Below are 18,202 nucleotides of genomic sequence, written 5' to 3'. Positions count from 1 at the left end.
AATGGACCTACTGATTATGGCTGCTGACATTTCTGACATGTTTGGTCCCAATCCTCTCATAAATGATTTGAGAAAATTGTTTAGGTGTTCCAGGTGGAGGTCAAGTGGATGGAAAATGGGTGACAACCTGAAATATAAGTGAACACATCAGTGTGAAGAATTACAGTATAGCCTAATAAGTATTAACGTGCATTGACAATACATTGGAAAATACAGACTGTTAAATATGGTGACACCAGATGCAATTAGCCCATTTCACAAGATGGGGCCGCTGTGTAAATCAACTTTCTGTGGAACAACACAGTCCCATAGACAACAAAAGAAAAGTCCACAGGAAAGACAAAAGCAGGAAGGCGTTTTACCCTGCCAATTAAGGCATCATTAACATCAACGAGGCCGGACACCTGGACACTGTGAAATAGGCTTATTGCTGAGCAGGTCAGAGAAACACTGCCCACCCCCCACAGAGGTGCAGAGCACAGAAGTGGGGGTTGGATAACATGCTAGTCCATTACAAAATGAAGTTTCTACATATTGACAAAGTGACAGAGGCCAACTTACACATCAGGTACAAGTTTATCCTGGTAACATTTGCTGACACTACACTGAAATTCGGGCTGGCTTCCAGAATACTAGGCATGTCAAAATATGAATAGATGATTTAATCATAGATAGATTTCACGGAAATGAGGAGTGTGGGAATGCACAGTGTTTATCACATTGGACAATAATCACGACTCACTATTAACTCATGTGAAACGTGGCAATCGAGGTTATTCCAGAGACTTTCTAATGAGGAGACACAGCACTCAAAAAATACTCCATAGAAATGCATGGGGCTAGTTTGTCACGCCAATATGGCCGTTGTCTACACATATCCCACCCCTTCCTCGGCAAAACGTCGACATGTGAATAAATTGAGCCAATCATATGGTGTGTTGTGAAAACATCGTGCCAATCATGTGTTGTGATCTCGCCGCTGGAGCAAGATTGGTGTCGTGAAGCCTTGCGCACGCGCAGTTCGACCCAAAGACTGTGCCCGATGAGTGCCCATAAAACGTTGGTATATGGCCGCCGAGTGGAGGGACTTGCCTAAAAGGACTTTGGTTATTCTCATAGTCATATCATAAGAAGTAGAAATGTATTAACAAGCTTACCTCTGTAATGCTTCTTCGCGTTTTTGTACCGTTTGGAGTTGACGGATTGGGGCAGAACTTCTTCAGAGTCCGGGGCGTCTTGGAAGGAGTAGGCTACCGGTCTCTTTCTCTGATGCCTCAGATGACACGGTTCTTCAGGCTGGTCTCCTTCGTCTTCTGGCCATTTTTTAAACAAGGGCATGTCGCGTTCCAACCGTGTTATAAAGTTCTGACAGGACCGACAAATGCGATGCAATTTGTTTGCAGTGTTGTGGAGTTGTAATCCTAAACGGATAACTTGATCGTATATGCATTCGTGTGTTGAAGAACTCCGTGTATCCTTACATTATTTTTACAACACCTGCGAAAATCGCTCATATCTCCTTCTTCTACTTTTTCCAGCGTGCAGTTGAGTTCTGTTGACATCAACTATGCGTCGCTTAACATACGTCACACACTCCGTTGCTCTGATTGGTTGTAGGCATAGACTGTATATATAGAACTGGACAGTGTGGCTGCATTCTGCAGTGTTCTATGGAATTGAAGCCGCCGAGGCGACGCCATCTTGGAAAATTTGGAGCCATTTGAAGTGCGGCTGCGCAGCAAAAGTTGAAGCATGCGCAGTGAAGAGTCGCGGTCAGGCACGCCCACTCAGTTGTCACTCAGCGAGTTAAACACGCCCCTTGTCAAGTGAAACCCGCCCCCTTCTCCTTTCCACAACGCAGGTCGACTCGGCGCCGAAGGCTAGCTGGCTGGATGAATTTTGCGGCTGTGAGTTAGCTAAACAGTACAAACAACAATCGGTTTGTTCTTGTCTGGTAAGTGTTGCGTATCAACTGAAAAGTTTTTTTTTGTCTATTGGTGTTCTTAAATACGTCTAAGAGAGCTTATTATGTTGATTATAGACTGTGACAATTTAGTATGGTGAATACTAATGAGCTAACAACAGAAATACGGACAGCAAATTACATGCTAACGTTAGCAGCTACATTAACGTTACCGTTAACGGGAGGCTAAATTAGTCGTTGAAGTGAAGATTAGCACACAGCTCCCGTAACAGTCGATGCATGATATACTTGGTTTTATTAGTTGTTGCTGTTTTCAAATATCTCAATGTATGCCATCTCAACATGGAGTAACCATTGACTGTACATGGGGATTAATAACACTAGACAGTCAGTAGTCTACAGTGTGTGATAAAGCAACGGTATGATGTGATAAAGCAACGCAAGTTAACGTTAACGTAATGTGAAGCATGGACCTCATCAACCCGTCATGTTAATTTAACTACTAGCCAGTTTGCCAGCGTTGCATTTTTTCTAACGTTAACGACAGACACCTCTGTTAGAGCTACTTCTGTGATGGTAGGTCGGTAGCATAGACTGTAAAAAATAGATCGGTAGGTCGGTAGTTGTAGAACGCATAAGTGAATGATCGATAAATGAAACGCCTGCATTAAACACTACGCCAACAACCAGTCACTTCCCAGGGATATCGGTGAACATTTGAGAAAGACCTTAGTTTGTCATCTAACGTCCATGATCAGTCATACTGATAACGTTATTTTTCAAGCTGACGCAAGTTAATAACATTCACACCGCATATTTAAATGTGTAGTTAACATTAGGTAGGCTGTGAAGTTTATTGCACACATACATTTAATTAATTGGTATTACTAGTGGTGTTGAGTGCCTGATTAGATGCTTTGTAATGTTGTAAAATTGTCTGACTAACTTTATTGTAACTTTCCTTTTTGCAGGTAAGATATGGGTGATGGCTGAATGTACTGGAGGTGGCGGCAAGGTGGTCTCCATGGTCTACATTACTCTGCAAGCAAGGGAATGCCTACGTGAAGTGGTTTGGCTGGGGTGGTCTGAGGTGGCATGTCCTCCCCCTTTCTCCAAGTCCCCTGACATCCATCTCCCTGACATCATCACCCACCGTCACTGGATCGATCAACCTGAAGCCCCTTATACATGGGACATGGCACAGCACCACTACGTTCTGAAAACACATGACTTTCAATAACTTGCGTGGCACCAAGAAAGGTCTGCCGCTGCTCTGAACCTTCTGTTAATGTGACATCATTCATACTTGAGGCTGTACACATCCCTTTGTTTCTATTTTCTTTATTGATGTCACCCAAACTTCAACTTTCTGTATGCCCCTGAACTCACACAAATTGTAAATTGCAATGCGCCATTTAACCAGTGGTGTAGTCTAGTTAGTTAGTTGTAGTGGTGGGTATACTGTGAGCAACCCCAAATGTTATTAAATACGTATCCTTGCCTATTGTAAATGGGTATACTGAGATGATGCTGCTTTTCAAATGGGTTTACTGTGTAGTCCTGTGTATCACGTAGACTATACCATACCACGGTCATTTAACTGCCTTGGTATTTAAGTCAGAGGCAATTGCTTAGTATTTAACTGTAGCCTACACAAAGATGTAGACATTACAATAATATTAATATCAGAATAATTATTGGTTGATACTACATCAATATTGAATGTTTTTTTTATTTCTTTTGTGTGATCTATCATTCAGAATGCTGCAACATGACTGGTCTTCAATCAGCCAAAGAGGACACATCTTAACTCCTCTCCTAGTTACTCTCCATTGGCTCCCTACAGTAGCCAGAATTAAATTTAAATCTCTCACTTTGGCCTATAGGACACTGACTGGATCTCCTCCTTGTTATTTTAATTCAATGATCAAGATATACATCCCCAACCGCCCACTGTGGTCTTCTGATGAGCGTCTGTTGTGTCGACCAGTCTTAAACGCTAGGTCAAATTCAAGACTCTTTTCCTCAGTGGTTCCATGTTGGTGGAATGAGTTGTCCAGTGCTCTTCGTTCTTGTGATAGTTTTTGGTCTTTTAAGCACTTATACATTATGGTTTGTATGCAGTAGTACTGTTTTATTTTCATTATAGGCTGTTGATTAATTTGACATTGTTTATTATTGATATTCTCCTTAATGTAGTCTTACCATGTTTTTGTTATTATATTATTGATTGAATGGGCATTATCATTTATTATTGCTTTCCCCCCTCATTTTCATTGTTTATTTCATTAGGCTATTGATTGATCCCTGTTTTAAGTATTATATTGTTTTGTATTTGTTAAGGGTAACCATAACCACCATCATCATAATGTGGTATTTTCTTATGCACTTGAAACAAAGAATAAAAATGTGTCTTTATCACACACTGAACAGCAAAGTAGCTTCCTGATTATGTGTAAAATGTTTACAGAGTATCCTGATGTAGTAGATCCATGTTCTCATATTTTTACAGCTGACATGAAGGCTGCAGTATTACATTTTTGATTTATAATGGAGCACCCTCTCTGGTGAAAGACTAGCAAGCATGTGGTAGAGGCATACGATTACAGACATATTGAGAGAGCCTATCAATGAGTTGTCACAGTTTTCAATTTAGACGTATTATTTTGAAATGATGTACGTCTACGGGAGGATTTACACATCACTGGCAAGACCTGATCAAATCATACCAATGCAAAATGCTTCTACAGCAGTGCAATCGCAGGTAATAACGATACCTTAACGCATTTTCAGATACCGCTGTTCTGAGCATACTACTAAGCAAATTGGCCATTTGTAACTTTGAATCCCTCCTCACGTTAAGCTATGGTCCAATAATGTGTTCACTAAAACACAAGACGTTATTTGTCGGGCTGATTCATAAATGGGCATACCGAGGTTGTCGACCTAGCAGGCTAGGTGGCGTTTATTGCCATTCGCAAAACTAAGCAAGAGTTAATACAAGTACAACGTTAATGAAACTTAACATCGCCTTCTCCAGTGACAAAGTGTATTCAAATGAAGTTGCAACGATGATGGCGGCAATCACTGGTTACGTTATACCATTTGAAACAAGTAGGACTGTAAATGATGGTGACTATGGCTAACGTCACTTCGGATCAATATAGCAAGCAGAGCCCTTTTATTTTACCTATCAACTGGCTAATGCTAGCATGATGTAGCATGCTATGAGCTAATATACTTAGCATCTACGAAAGAACAGCACATATCTTTTTTCACAAAGAATCGGTCACAACTAACAACGATGTCTCTTACAAACAACTACACAATGTATGACTATCAATATGTATTTAGTCAGACTGTGATAAGATATAGCCTAATGATAATAACAGCAACACTTCTTTAGGTTAGATTATGTGTCGAAATCAGGTGTCGTTAAAATAAGTGAGCGATGACGTGGTAGTGTCTGCAGCCTAGACGGTAAAACATAATGGACAAAGCGTTGTGTCTGCAGCCAGCCAGCTGTCAATCATGGGTGTAAACACGCCCTTTTTAGATTTGTTAATATAACATTAAAAAAAATAATTTCAGCGAGAAAAGAAAAATTGTGTGTATTGAAGCATCTTGAAAACTATTTTTTCGAATAAAAAGTTGTTGATACAAAAATTGTTTTAGGTGAGAAAAGTGACACGGAAAGTTGGCTACTTGGCCATTGAAATACATGGGGATGGGCGGAGTTACACATTGTACTGCAGCCAGCCACCAGGGGGCTCTGGACTAGCGCTCGCATCACTCTTAACAGACGGCACACTGTCCAGTTCTATATATACAGTCTATAGTTGTAGGTCTATCCAATTGAGTGCAGAGGCATTTTTTTTCCTGGTTCGTTTGAAACACGCCCCATAATCACAGCTCAATGGAGCAGTATCAGACTCAAATTCTGACTACTTTTTACCCCCCCCCCCCATAAATGCACAAATAGGCTGACACCAGACATAATTTCACTGCATTTCTTACTTCCATTAACTATATGCATGTGACAATAAACTTCCTTGTATTCTTGTATCTTGTATCAGTGTTCAACAGAATTATTTTTAAAAACGGATGGGATATAGGCTATCAGTTTTTTCCTAATAGCCTACCCTACGTATCTCTTAGATTTCGCTAATGAGTGTTGTAGGCTAGGAGTTATTGACGGCACTAACTTTTACAAAAGACCAGAAAACCATGTTAAGGCATTTGTGGAGAAGAAGGATAGTTTGTGTGTTTTCTTCCTACACCTCACGGTAAGCTATTTCGTTACTCTGATTGGTTAGGTCTATCCAATTGAGTGCAGAGGCATTCCCCCCCTGTATCGGTTGAAACACGCCCCATAATTATGCCCCAATGGAGCAGTATCAGACTCATACTCTGACTAGAATTGAGTATAACTACGTCAGGCTATAGCGTTCATGGGCTTTGGAAAAACCTTTTTCCCAGTGAAAACATCATTCCGCGTCATTCACGTCACGTAATGTGCGAGTCAGAGGTCGGAAACTAGGGCTAGATTTTGCTAACAGAGTTGCTCAGTTAGGGGCTCGTCATCACTTTTGTCGTCACGTTGTAGTTCGTTTGTAGTCCATGTGGCCTTTCATGTCCAACAGTTTTAATGTGAACTTGGGAATTTGCTGTTTTTGTCACTTAAAGGGCTGCATATCTTTCTTTCACAAGCGTCTTACACTATATTTTAAGCAAATACAGTTGTTTATTTAGGATTAGTGAGTGTATGTTTTAACCTTTGTTGTGGCATCCGTGTTTGTCACACATTCCGACCGCAAAGCACAAACACTTGCTTTGGGAAAAACAAAGTAGCCACGGTGGCGGTCCTTGTCATTCCGAAGTGCCATGAATGCACCATTTGACAACCTCCTCCCGACCAGCGGGATATTCCATCAACCTCGCTAATGAAGGCGGCGCTTAACAGAAATAGCCTGGCTTGAACTAGCGTAGACTTTCACTTGGGGCTGAAGCCGTTCCATTAACTCAAGTTAGCGGCATCTTGGCCTCGTTTATTCAAGCGAGGTTTAAGTCAGCTTCATCTCTGCTCGTGCACGAGGTAGAATAGTAGACCAAAACAGTAGATTGACGAAAAGAGGATATATGTCATAAAATTAAGACAATACTAAACGATTTCTGTTCGATTTGGCAAGCGCCATCTACAGGATTTTCATTGAAAGTCATCAAATTTAACATCGAGAGAAAAAAATAGATTGCCTACAGAAATTGGAGAATAATGAAAGCATACATTTAAAACAACAATGCTAATGGTTTGAAATCAATTGCGAGTTTGATTGGCTTCACTCTTGAACACATAGACTATACAGTCTATGGTTGAACAAAACGAGTGAATCAGTAGGCTATAAACTCAAAAACAACTTATGGATATGCATATGGATATTCAAAACTATCTATAGCCTAGCTTACGTTCTTAGATTAAAAGAGTTCACACCAAATTATTGTCTAGGTAGGTGGTCATAAAATAAATTAGTATCAACATAATAGCCTATTGTCTCCCATAAGTCCCAAAGTGTTTGAAATAAAATTATCTGAAATGCAATGGCTTTCAATTCAATGGCTTTCAATTCAATGTATGCCTAGTATTTAATCTGTGTAGCACACAGTCGATTTGACATTCATGAACAATCGTCGACACATGAAGCAGTTTTAATTATTAGCTGCCTAGGCTACAGAATAATTATCCTTTGGCTTGCATCAGATATAATATAGCCCACTGGCAAAGCTGTCACTGAACAGCCTACCAAATGTGCATGACCCTTTATCAGCAGTAGACATAGGCCCTATGTCTTTCATCAAAGATTATAACTAAAAATGCCATTATCAAGGTGATAAACAATGTAGCCTTAATACTTTGTATGGGAAGCGAACCTGCGAACACGCAAGCCTGTATTTCTTTTCCTATGCCGTCTCGCTGCACGTTACACCACCACCGAAAGTAAGTGATGCAGAGTAGCACGATTCCTAGAACCACATGCATGTGAACTTAAAACATTTTTAATCGTATAATCTTCATACATTCTTTGGAGCTAGTGAATGTGTAAATCCATGCTTGGTGCACTGTCGGACAAAACATTTCTATAGGCCTACTTCTATTTTTGAAGTTGTAGGCTACAGGTGACGAGAGCACAGGTTGACGGAACCATCTTTTTGGACTCGTTTTCCGACTGATTGGTTTTTTTGCAACACAGCTTTATTTAGCTTGAAAGTTAACCTGCTACGGAGCAGGTTAGTTCTGTGGCATAAATTCCCATGGTTACCAAGCTGGGATTCACGTTAACCTCATTAATGGAACGGAATTCTCACTAAAATTAGCGAGACTTATCGAAATAAGCCAGGTTTGGCCTTTAGCGAGGTTGATGGAATACCCCCCAGGTTTAGTTGACAGCATAAGAAACCATGGTGATATAGCGACACTAAAACAGATCCACTTTCGTGTCACAGCATACCCTGGCTTTGAGCGCAACATACCTCGCTAACCCACTAATCGAGATTCGTAGTGTACCCCACTGGGCCTAACAAAAGTGTTTGATTTGAGCCTTGTTGTCTCAGGTCAACACAATATGTAAAACACTTAGGATTAAATGTGTCAGCTAAATGAATAAATGTAAATGTAGGGTCGGGTTTTAATGAGGCTAGATGACTTGTTTTACAAGCCAGATTAAAAAGTTAACCTTTAACCTTTAAACATTTAAGCAACCTTTAAACTTCTAATTTGAAAAGTAAAAGTAACAAAGCTGGAATGTACCTTCAACCCTAAAGTGAAATTTAACAAATCCTATTTTCACTTTCTGATACAGATTTTTTTTATCCACCAGAGAGTAGCATGTTGGTTTGAACATGACAACAGAAACCACTAAGAAAGAGGTTGATTGTTTAGGAATAGAAATACATATTTTGAAAGCCTATGCTTATATGTTGAGCTTTTTATATAGCCATAAATAACCCAATTTAGCAAGTAGAAAGCAAGCACACACACACACACACAACCTACCTTCTCAAGAGTTTCAACCTACCATAAACAAAGTCTAGCCTAATGCTATTGTAGCCAAGAACAATTACATAAAATGTTATATAATGACAGTGTTGTCACTCCCACATAAGCTCTACCACATGGACATTTGGAAGTTGTGTAAATCGAGCGTGCATGCATGGCTACTTGATATAACTGGACTAAACAATGTAGCCTAGGCTAACACACTCTAAATGGTTAATTTATGATTATTAAGTAGCCTATGTTATTATTAAGGTTATTATGTAGCCTAATCACTAAAAATGTTCAGTAAAAAATGTGTGCTTACCAAGGACTGAGAATGACAGACACACAAGTGCGCACGGACAGTGTAGGCTCCACCGAACAGTGGGACACACTTTCAGTTTAAATCCAGTTTTCTTTAAAGGAAAGGAACAGAGTCCATTTGGGAACTTCGGGTGAGTTGGTAAATTGCCACTCCGAGCCCACTCAAAACGTTTTAACTCTGTTTCACAAGCGCTGTAGTGGCGTCCATATTGTAAACAGCTCGTCTCGTATCAGATTGAATTTATGAACTCACCCTTGTATTGCTCGATCATAGTTGACAAAGGAATTTGTATGAAATACAGAACTGTCTCGTTGATGATTCCACTGGGTGGATTAATTTCCCTCATTCCTCCTCTTTGTGGACCGGTCTGTTCACTGCGGACGCCAAGTCTCCCGTCACCACAAGTATCCAAGCACAGACAGGTTTAAACAGGCAGAGGGGTATTTCACAAAGGCAGAATTAAGATATCCAAGATATGTGATAAAGCGAGGTTTGTCAGCGTTGTCTGGTTATCCTAGCTCAACTCGTTTCACTAATGCCAATCCAGGATGAGTGGGAGCGACTATCAAGCCAGGTGTAGGCTAACCTAGCGTTCATGGGCATCGGAAAAACCCTTTTCCCCAGTGAAAATGTCATCATTCCGCATCATTCACGTCATGTAATGTGACTGTGTGAGTCAGAGGTCGGAAACTGGGGCTAGATTTTGCCCCACCAGCAGGTCTCGAACCTACTAAATTAAACTGCTTGTAGGCCTAATGATAACCTGACATCTACCTGCTTGCGCCACTAACCAGCTGACACTTCACAGTGAAATTGGTCATACTTATCTACTACTAGTAAAAGAGGTCACCTAGTATGTTATTGTGTTTGTAGCAGGTTACGTTCAAAGGGGAAAGTTAGGCATACCATCCCTGACACAAAGGTATTTATTTGTGAGGGAGTTCCAAAATAATTCCCAACACAAGAATAGTTTCCCAGCATGTCCCTTTGGGGGCTCCGTACACACACAGTAAATGTTGTTAATTACGTACCACTGTGGGGGTTGGTATTTTAAAAATCCTGCATGCTGGATACCCAATACCCAAAATTATAATTAATTTATCTTGATGAATTCTGTTTTATCTCCCCTTTCGATACTGTGAATAAATGTGGGCACTAGCCTACAACACGAGGCACTAGCTACAATAATTGTGGCATTGATGGACAGTTTAACACGGAGCCTGACTTATTCTAATTACTTCTTTGGATAAAGTCTCTTATTTTTATTGTTAAATAGGCTATTTGGTTGACCCATCTCCTGACAATGTTACAATATGTAATGTATTGTTTGCCTACAAAAATTATTAGCATGCAGAGTGAGAAGCGAATTACAGTAGTGCCCACATTAAACAGAGTTCATCAAGATAAATTAATTATAATTTTGGGTATAGGACCCCAATAAAACTATTTCACTTCTATGCTTTGTAAAAAGTTTGCATTGGGTTTTTAAAATAATTTACTGAAGAGCAGTGTAATAATAAGCGGGATAATATCACCATAGTCATGATATTAATATGTCATATCTTTGCTTAGAGGGGAAACTCCAGACCACATGTAGTTGCTGAATCATGTGACAGTCATGTGACTGCATATTTCCTTATTCTTTCCCCTTTATCAGATGCTGCCCATGTGATAATCAGGTGACAGATCGAGAGAAGCCTTCCATGGCATTTAAAACTCTAAACTCACTGTCAGATGGACACTGTTGACCTTAGGCCGTGTAGGTGCGGGGAGGGGTCGCGGTTCAGAGCTTGTTTGGTTGGGGCTGGACAGAGGAGATGGCGAGGAGGAGGTCTGATGCGACACCTTGGACTGTCCCGTCTGGTGGCAGATGGATAAGTAGCATTTGTAGCATCACTGTCAGATGGCATCTCCCACAGGTGATTTCACCTGTAAGACCCATTCACTTTGCAGCTGTGTTTTTATATTTTTATATTTATGTATAATTATCATTCTGCGGTACAGAGAGTGTCAACAAAGTCCCCAACATGCAGTCTAAAAATACAACCTCTACAATACAGTTCCATAAATACAACCTCTACAATACAGTCTGGTCTACCCAGCAAGTATCTATGAAGTTAGTTGGGTTAACGGTTTGAGATAGACAATGTGAAGAACACACAGATTTCTCACCTTAGCACTAAATGGGTGGGCCTACCCAAATGTATCGCGTAATTGATTAATAATAATAATTAATAATAATTAATTGATTAATAATAATAATTGCTGGTTTCTGGGGCACACCGGATAGTTTCAAACGTTTGTGTGGGATTGAATGACCATGACCTTTGTGCGATGTTGAGCAACACAATTATCCTCAAGACTGGATTCAGGGGGAACTGTAGTGCAGGCTAATAGGCTAAAACGCTCCAAAACATAAAAAGAGTGGATGTCAAAAGCTGTCCTGTTCCTGAGCCATGTTGAAAATATCCTCCTCTAATGAATGATTTCACTGGTCAGCCCCAACACAGCTGGTGAACACAGAGTCCAACTCACTTCAGCACTGTTCTAGTCAAGTCAAGTCATTTATTTATAGCACATTTAAAAACAACAGGGGTTGAGCCAAAGTGTGAACAAAGAAAAAGTTAACTAGTCATAACAATAAGAGCATACATCTACACAAAGGCCATAGATCTACACAAACTAAGTGTGATTATTTGTGGCAAGACAGCATTAGTAGCAGCGACAAGAAAATAGATAGAAAAATAAAAATAAGTAAGAAAAATAAAACAAGACCAAAAAACATCATTCTGTACTAAAAGCAAGTGAGAAAAAATATGTTTTGAGACTGGATTTGAAGGAATGTTCTAGACTCTCTGGAGTCATTATATGTGGTCATGGGTCACACAAGCCCAGAACTGAGCACTTGTTTCCTTCTTACCACTGAAGAAAGGCGTTGCTTTTACTTAGAACATCAGCCTTCTTGCTTTTACTTAGAACATCAGCCTTCTTGCTTTTACTTAGAACATCAGCCTTCTTGCTTTTACTTAGAACATCAGCCTTCTTGCTTTTACTTAGAACATCAGCCTTCTTGCTTTTACTTAGAACATCAGCCTTCTTGCTTTTACTTAGAACATCAGCCTTCTTGCTTTTACTTAGAACATCAGCCTTCTTGCTTTTACTTAGAACATCAGCCTTCTTGCTTTTACTTAGAACATCAGCCTTCTTGCTTTTACTTAGAACATCAGCCTTCTTGCTTTTACTTAGAACATCAGCCTTCTTGCTTTTACTTAGAACATCAGCCTTCTTGCTTCTTATTCCTATAGGACAAGACACCATCACACATTCACACACTTTACTCCAGACAGGCTATTTTTCTGTGGTAGTACCGTCATCCCCCTACTTGAAATCATGTGTTTCTGAGACAGCACCCAAAGGCCCACAAGCCTGACAGACAGTGTAGCAATACTAAACTTCTCTCTGCTGGGACTATGGGAGTTTCATCACTAAACCCTTTTCAAACTGTCTGACATTCAGCTGTTCTCTTCTGCTTGCCACATTTCCTTCCTTCCCCACATTTCTGGCCAAGTCACTCTTACTCTGTTCATCACAAGTCTCACTCTGATAAACAACTTCTGACTTTAGACTGACTAGAGTCAATATGCACAGGAGTGTTCAATGCAGAATACACTATCATCACGTTTTCATGCAGCCAATAAACGGTTTCAAATCAGTTTATTGGGAATAAACCGAATATGCATGTGTCTTGTACACGCCTTATTTTGATTAAAATATACTGAAAAAGGCCATATTCGGTTTACTAATAAAGGAAGAGTGTGCACATCAATTTGCACATAATTAGGATAAAATGAACCAATTGTCTCTCACACACTTTCCTTATCATGGCGAAACAACCAAAGAGGAAACAACGCGCACACTTTTGTAATAATTTTGGAATAACCAGAATATGCGCAAAACGTGATATCTACTTGCTTGTAAACAGGTTAAACAAAATATTGACATAAACGTAATTTGGCCAATAAACTGATTCAAAACCGTAGTGATTATTATATCCATAGCCATCACACAAGTTGTTTATGTACAATAGGATCCCGTCACAAATTTCTGTCACTTACACTAGATTTATATGTGTGGTGTCATCTCCTGGTGAAATGAAAACATGTTGCTATCCCTTTTCCTTTAGGATTAAACAGCAGTACTGAGTGTTGTTGTCTTATCCACACCCAGAGTAGGGAATGTCCTGCAGCCTTTTGTTCGAGTGTACTGAGCTGGGCGTGTTTCCTGACCTCTAAATACAAAGCACTCTCTGATTCTTAACAGTGCTTGCCTCATGTGACCAGTAAGACAACCCTGAAGAACTCTTCAACACTTGTCTGCACTTGTGCACTTTCAACATTCTCTCAATCCCTGCAGGTTGTCTTGACAAAAACTCTGATCTGAAATCTGATTCAGGCCAATGAAAGGAAGAAAAAAGGGACAAAACACACAGTAGATGGCTAGACCTTAACCCTGCTGAAGTGTTGTGAAAGCAACATGTAGGACATAGTTCAGGGAGGAGTTGACATTTCTACAGATTACAAAATGTGGCTACAGTTGGCTAATCTCTCTGTCTATATGGATGTGGTGTATTAGCACCATCCGATGGTGAAATAGTTACAGTATTTACAACACCAGTGCTGCCCTCCCTTGTAATTATAGAAGTGGTCATATAGCCTGCTGGTCAGTTGCAGCAGGGTGCATACTGTAGTTAGCAATTGCTCACAATGCTGAAGTATGTGCTCAGACAAATATATTTGTCCAGTGTTGAAAAAAATAGAGGGACCATTGGTCATCACTACAGATACCCTAAGAGGTGTATTTAATCAATAAATCAAGAATGTGTGTGTGTGCCCTCGGATGCATGAACCAGTGCTTGTGGTGTTTGATTGGCTGCCACCAGACTGTAGGTACAGGGGGAAGGAGAGCAGTGTGGGTTGCAGCCCTCAGACTGCTGCCGCTATTTTGGTCTGTCTGACACACCTTTGAATCAGCGCCATGTTTTTCCATGTCAACGTCATGTTTTCCACCTGCATACCAAAACAGCTCTTGCACCGTTATGGGAGGCCAAAGGATATAGATCTCATACATACAGTAGGAAGAACACAGCAGAAACAAGCCTATAAATGGATGGAAACAGGAAGTAGATTTATATCTCACTCGTGGGCTGATGAAACATGTTTTTCGAAAAAAGGTAGCCTAGGTAGGAGTAGACTTGCTAAAAGTAGGACGTCAAGTAAAAGACACACTTCTAACCTCTCTGACATACTGTGCCAAACAAAACTTTTGTGTCTGTGTTGCTTGGCAGAAGAATGATGCTTATATGCCTAACAGCCCTTATCTGTTCTATAATCACTGTACACCATGGGCTCCTGATACTTTACCTAACCTTTACAAATGTATGATAAACAACATCAGCAGTCAGAAAACAGTGTACGTATATGGGGTAGAATTGTATCTGAAAGATTTGTACATACTCAAAAAGATGCACAAATAGACATGTATTTGTAAATACAAATACAAATATCCAAATACATATTTGGAAATGTGCATACCATGATTTACGAATATTCATTGATTCACAAGGGCATTTTGCTATCCACAAATATATGTGACTATTTGTAAATACATTGTTTTGTAATTTTAAAAAATATATTATACTTTTGGATGTGTTTGCATAGAATGCCATTTGTAAATCTGCATTTCTGTGTGTGAAGTGTTGATTCTGCATTTGCGGATCACCCGGTATCTAGCATTATGCATGTGGATCAAGTGCTATTTGATTGTGGATTGAATCTGTGTGGAAAGATGTGTATGACTGAGGAGGTGTGTATGTAAATGTATGAGTATGAGCATGCGTGTGGTTTAAGATCCTATGGAGTGGAGGAGTGTTAGTAGGATTTGTATTCTGATTGTGGTATGAAATTACACAGCACAGTCTGTTTATCACAATAGACAATACAAGTCTCACTCTGATAAACAACTTCTGACTTTACAGAGTCAAAATGCACAGGAGTGTTCAATGCAGAATACACTATATTTCATCCATCTCTGAATACAAGGCACTCTCTGGTTCTCTGAACAGTGTGGAGGACTCTTGTCCTTCATGTGGCCAGCAAGACCACCCACAAGACAACAGAACTACAAACTATTCTGCACTTGCACACTATTCACAGTCTCTCCCAATTCGGGTGAGCCGGTTGTCTTGACTGCAACAAAAGGTATTATCTGTAGCTGGCCAATGAAAGGAAGATTTTTAAAGGGTCAAAAACATGCAAACACTGGAGTGGATTGGCCAGAGAAGTCACATGACCTCAACCCTGGTGAAGTGTTGTGTTGTGAAAGCACCACAAGTGCTGCACCATGCAACATGTGGGAGATGCTTCAGGGAGGGGTGACGGTTCTACACATTACCACCAAATTGACACAATATGAAATGTCAGCAAGGCTGCAAAGGCCCAGTCACCGTGCCAACAATAACTGTAATGCTAACTGTTGCTGTGGCGATAAGAGCATCTGTCCACTCTGCCAACCACATAGTAACTGTTACCGGTCACTGATAAGGCCATTAAGAACACTGAGCACAAGCACAGTAGTTCTGCTGATGGTTTAATGGGTTCTGATTGGCTGTCGCTGTTTCTATTATTCATGCAATTGCTTTTTAAAGGGGCCAATTATGATGTTTGTGTCTTAATCATTATATTGTGTGATGTGGACGTTGCTGTTTTTTGCAGCTATTTCAAACTGAAGTACAAGTAGTTTGAAGGTGTGTTTTGTAATGTGATGCTCTTGATCTATGAGCTGTGCTGCTGTAGTCAAATGAGATGACCCAAGTATGGTGCAGTGTGGAACTTCAACCACCTCAGGGTTTTTTGGAATTGACCTCCCTGCTGTGTCCTTGTGTGACTGGCAGTCATGCGTGCGATGGTGGTCACTGACTGGTTCGACTACCCTTCACCATGCCTTAATTATGCTGCTATAGCATAGTGCTGTCATGGACTTTTTCATGTGTCACCCCGTACAACCGTGGCCCACTGGTTAGCACTTTGGACTTGTAACCGGAGGGTTGCTGGTTCGAGCCCCGACCAGTGGGCCGTGGCTGAAGTGCCCTTGAGCAAGGCACCTAACCCCTCACTGCTCCCCGAGCACCGCCGTTGTAGCAGGCAGCTCACTGCGCCGGGATTAGTGTGTGCTTCACCTCACTGTGTGTTCACTGTGTGCTGTTTGTGTTTCACTAATTCACCGATTGGGTTAAATGCAGAGACCAAATTTCCCTCACGGGATCAAAAAAGTATATACTTGTATACTTCACTCTCTCTCTCAACTCTCCCTTTCTTGCCTATTCTCACTATGGTAGGCCTATAACATAGTACCATTGATATACTTATTGATATGAACCATTTTGGTTTATAGTAACTCACTCTACATCCTGATCCGAGGTGCTGCTGTTTTGCGGGTTTGAGTCCAGGTGTGTGCAGGTCAACACAACGCAGGTGTCCTGTCCCCAACGCTCTTCGCACTGTACACCCACAACTACACGTCTAGAAACGGTTATCAGCCTTATCTGAGAAAGTCGCCAGGCTTCATATCGCTAGGGTGTAGAATGGTTGATCCGCTAATCTGATGTATTCAAAACAACATGAAGCTGAGAACACTAAACATTGACAGCTAAGGCTTTTAGAGCCTCCGGGCACTGCACCTTCATTATGTTTAACAGTCAACTATCATACTCAACTACGCTCAACAGTCAACTATTATAGGCCTACTCAACTATATTCAGCTTAGCTATACTCAACATGGAGATCTTTAGTTTTCTGGGATCTAATCTCCCAAAACCTGAACCAGAGGACTTCAAGCCATGGCCTTTGTGGGGGCAGCCATGGCATACTGGTAACCGGAGGGCACCTAACCCCTCACTGCTCCATCATGTACATCTCACTAGAAAACATACCGGGATTATCGATCATCACAAACTATACAGCAGCTGACAGCAAATCTCGGTTATTTGAACTTGTATAAATATTTATCTTTATAGACCTATTCAAATTAGAGGGTGACAATTTTTCGGGACTCCCGGACCCGCGGGTCACGGTATTCCCGCGGGTTTCCCGCAGCACGAGAGTAAATTTCACTGTTGGTAACGTGATTGGGACGGGACAGGAAATAATAAACGGGAGCTGGCGGGAAGCCAGAGATTATTAACTTAAAAAAATTACGCTGCAATGCAGTGAGTGCGCCCAAAGACGTGAGGAATTTCGTTTTAGAAAAGAGAACCCACAAAACGTTTGTTGTTGATTGGTAGCCTATCAGAGCAAGACAAGCAGCTGCCCTGTTCACAATCAATCAGCTTCAGCGACTAGGCCCTAAGGCAAAATGGATGCAAAGAAACAATTACAGGCGAAAGTGTCAGCAAAGGAGCTCTATTCAATTGCACGAGTTGTCCGGGAAAGCGATTCTCGTTGAGTTTAATGTGTCATGCAATGTTGGGGCATGGCACCTCGACGATCGCATTCCTCAATATATTTATCGCATAACCCTGGCGGAACACAAAAAATTGTTTTGTTTAGGCCTACTCATAGCAACAACGTTGCTATGCTTCGCTGGTTTAACGTGATGAGAACGGTGCAAACTTAACTGATGGGATGAGATCTAACTATGAAATGATTTAAGCATAGCCTACAGCAAAGTCCTGTAAAATATGTAATTTTAATGTAGCCCAAAATGATCGGCTATTAAAGAAAAGTTAGACAAGGCTTTCTGCCCTACCAAAATGTATGGTCACCGCACACTACTGTAGCCTAACAGTATAACTTTAGACATCAACTAGGGAGCGGGACGGGATTCGGGAGTCTTTCTCTCGGGATTTTGCGGGACAGAATTTTTTTGG

General features: G+C 40.8%; 1 protein-coding gene across 6 annotated transcripts in view; it reads right to left on the bottom strand.

Annotated features, from left to right (window-relative positions):
• Window positions 1-13,731, bottom strand: part of LOC143101395 (tumor necrosis factor receptor superfamily member 14-like) — a 47,815-nt gene extending 34,084 nt beyond the window's left edge. For 2 of the 6 annotated variants that reach the window (XM_076264713.1, XM_076264714.1), the window contains exon 1: window positions 9,280-9,938. Coding sequence is in view for 2 of the 6 variants with exons in the window: in XM_076264712.1 (XP_076120827.1) it covers window positions 9,532-9,625 (94 nt within the window). In the remaining 4 variants the exon portion in view is untranslated. Of the gene's footprint in view, window positions 1-9,279; window positions 9,948-13,394 lie in introns of those variants that run through there. The other 4 variants (XM_076264715.1, XM_076264717.1, XM_076264712.1 and 1 more) reach the window with 4 other exon arrangements.
• Between the last annotated feature and the right edge of the window lie 4,471 nt (window positions 13,732-18,202).

Source organism: Alosa pseudoharengus, unplaced genomic scaffold, assembly GCF_046254945.1.
Source record: "Alosa pseudoharengus isolate Yale_2024_CS ecotype anadromous, Long Island Sound unplaced genomic scaffold, YU_APseudo_1.1 YU_APseudo_1.1_scf_34, whole genome shotgun sequence".
Classification (NCBI taxonomy): Eukaryota; Metazoa; Chordata; class Actinopteri; order Clupeiformes; family Clupeidae; genus Alosa; species Alosa pseudoharengus.
Note: the sequence above shows the minus strand (reverse complement) of the source record. Positions and strands in the feature narration are given on the sequence as shown.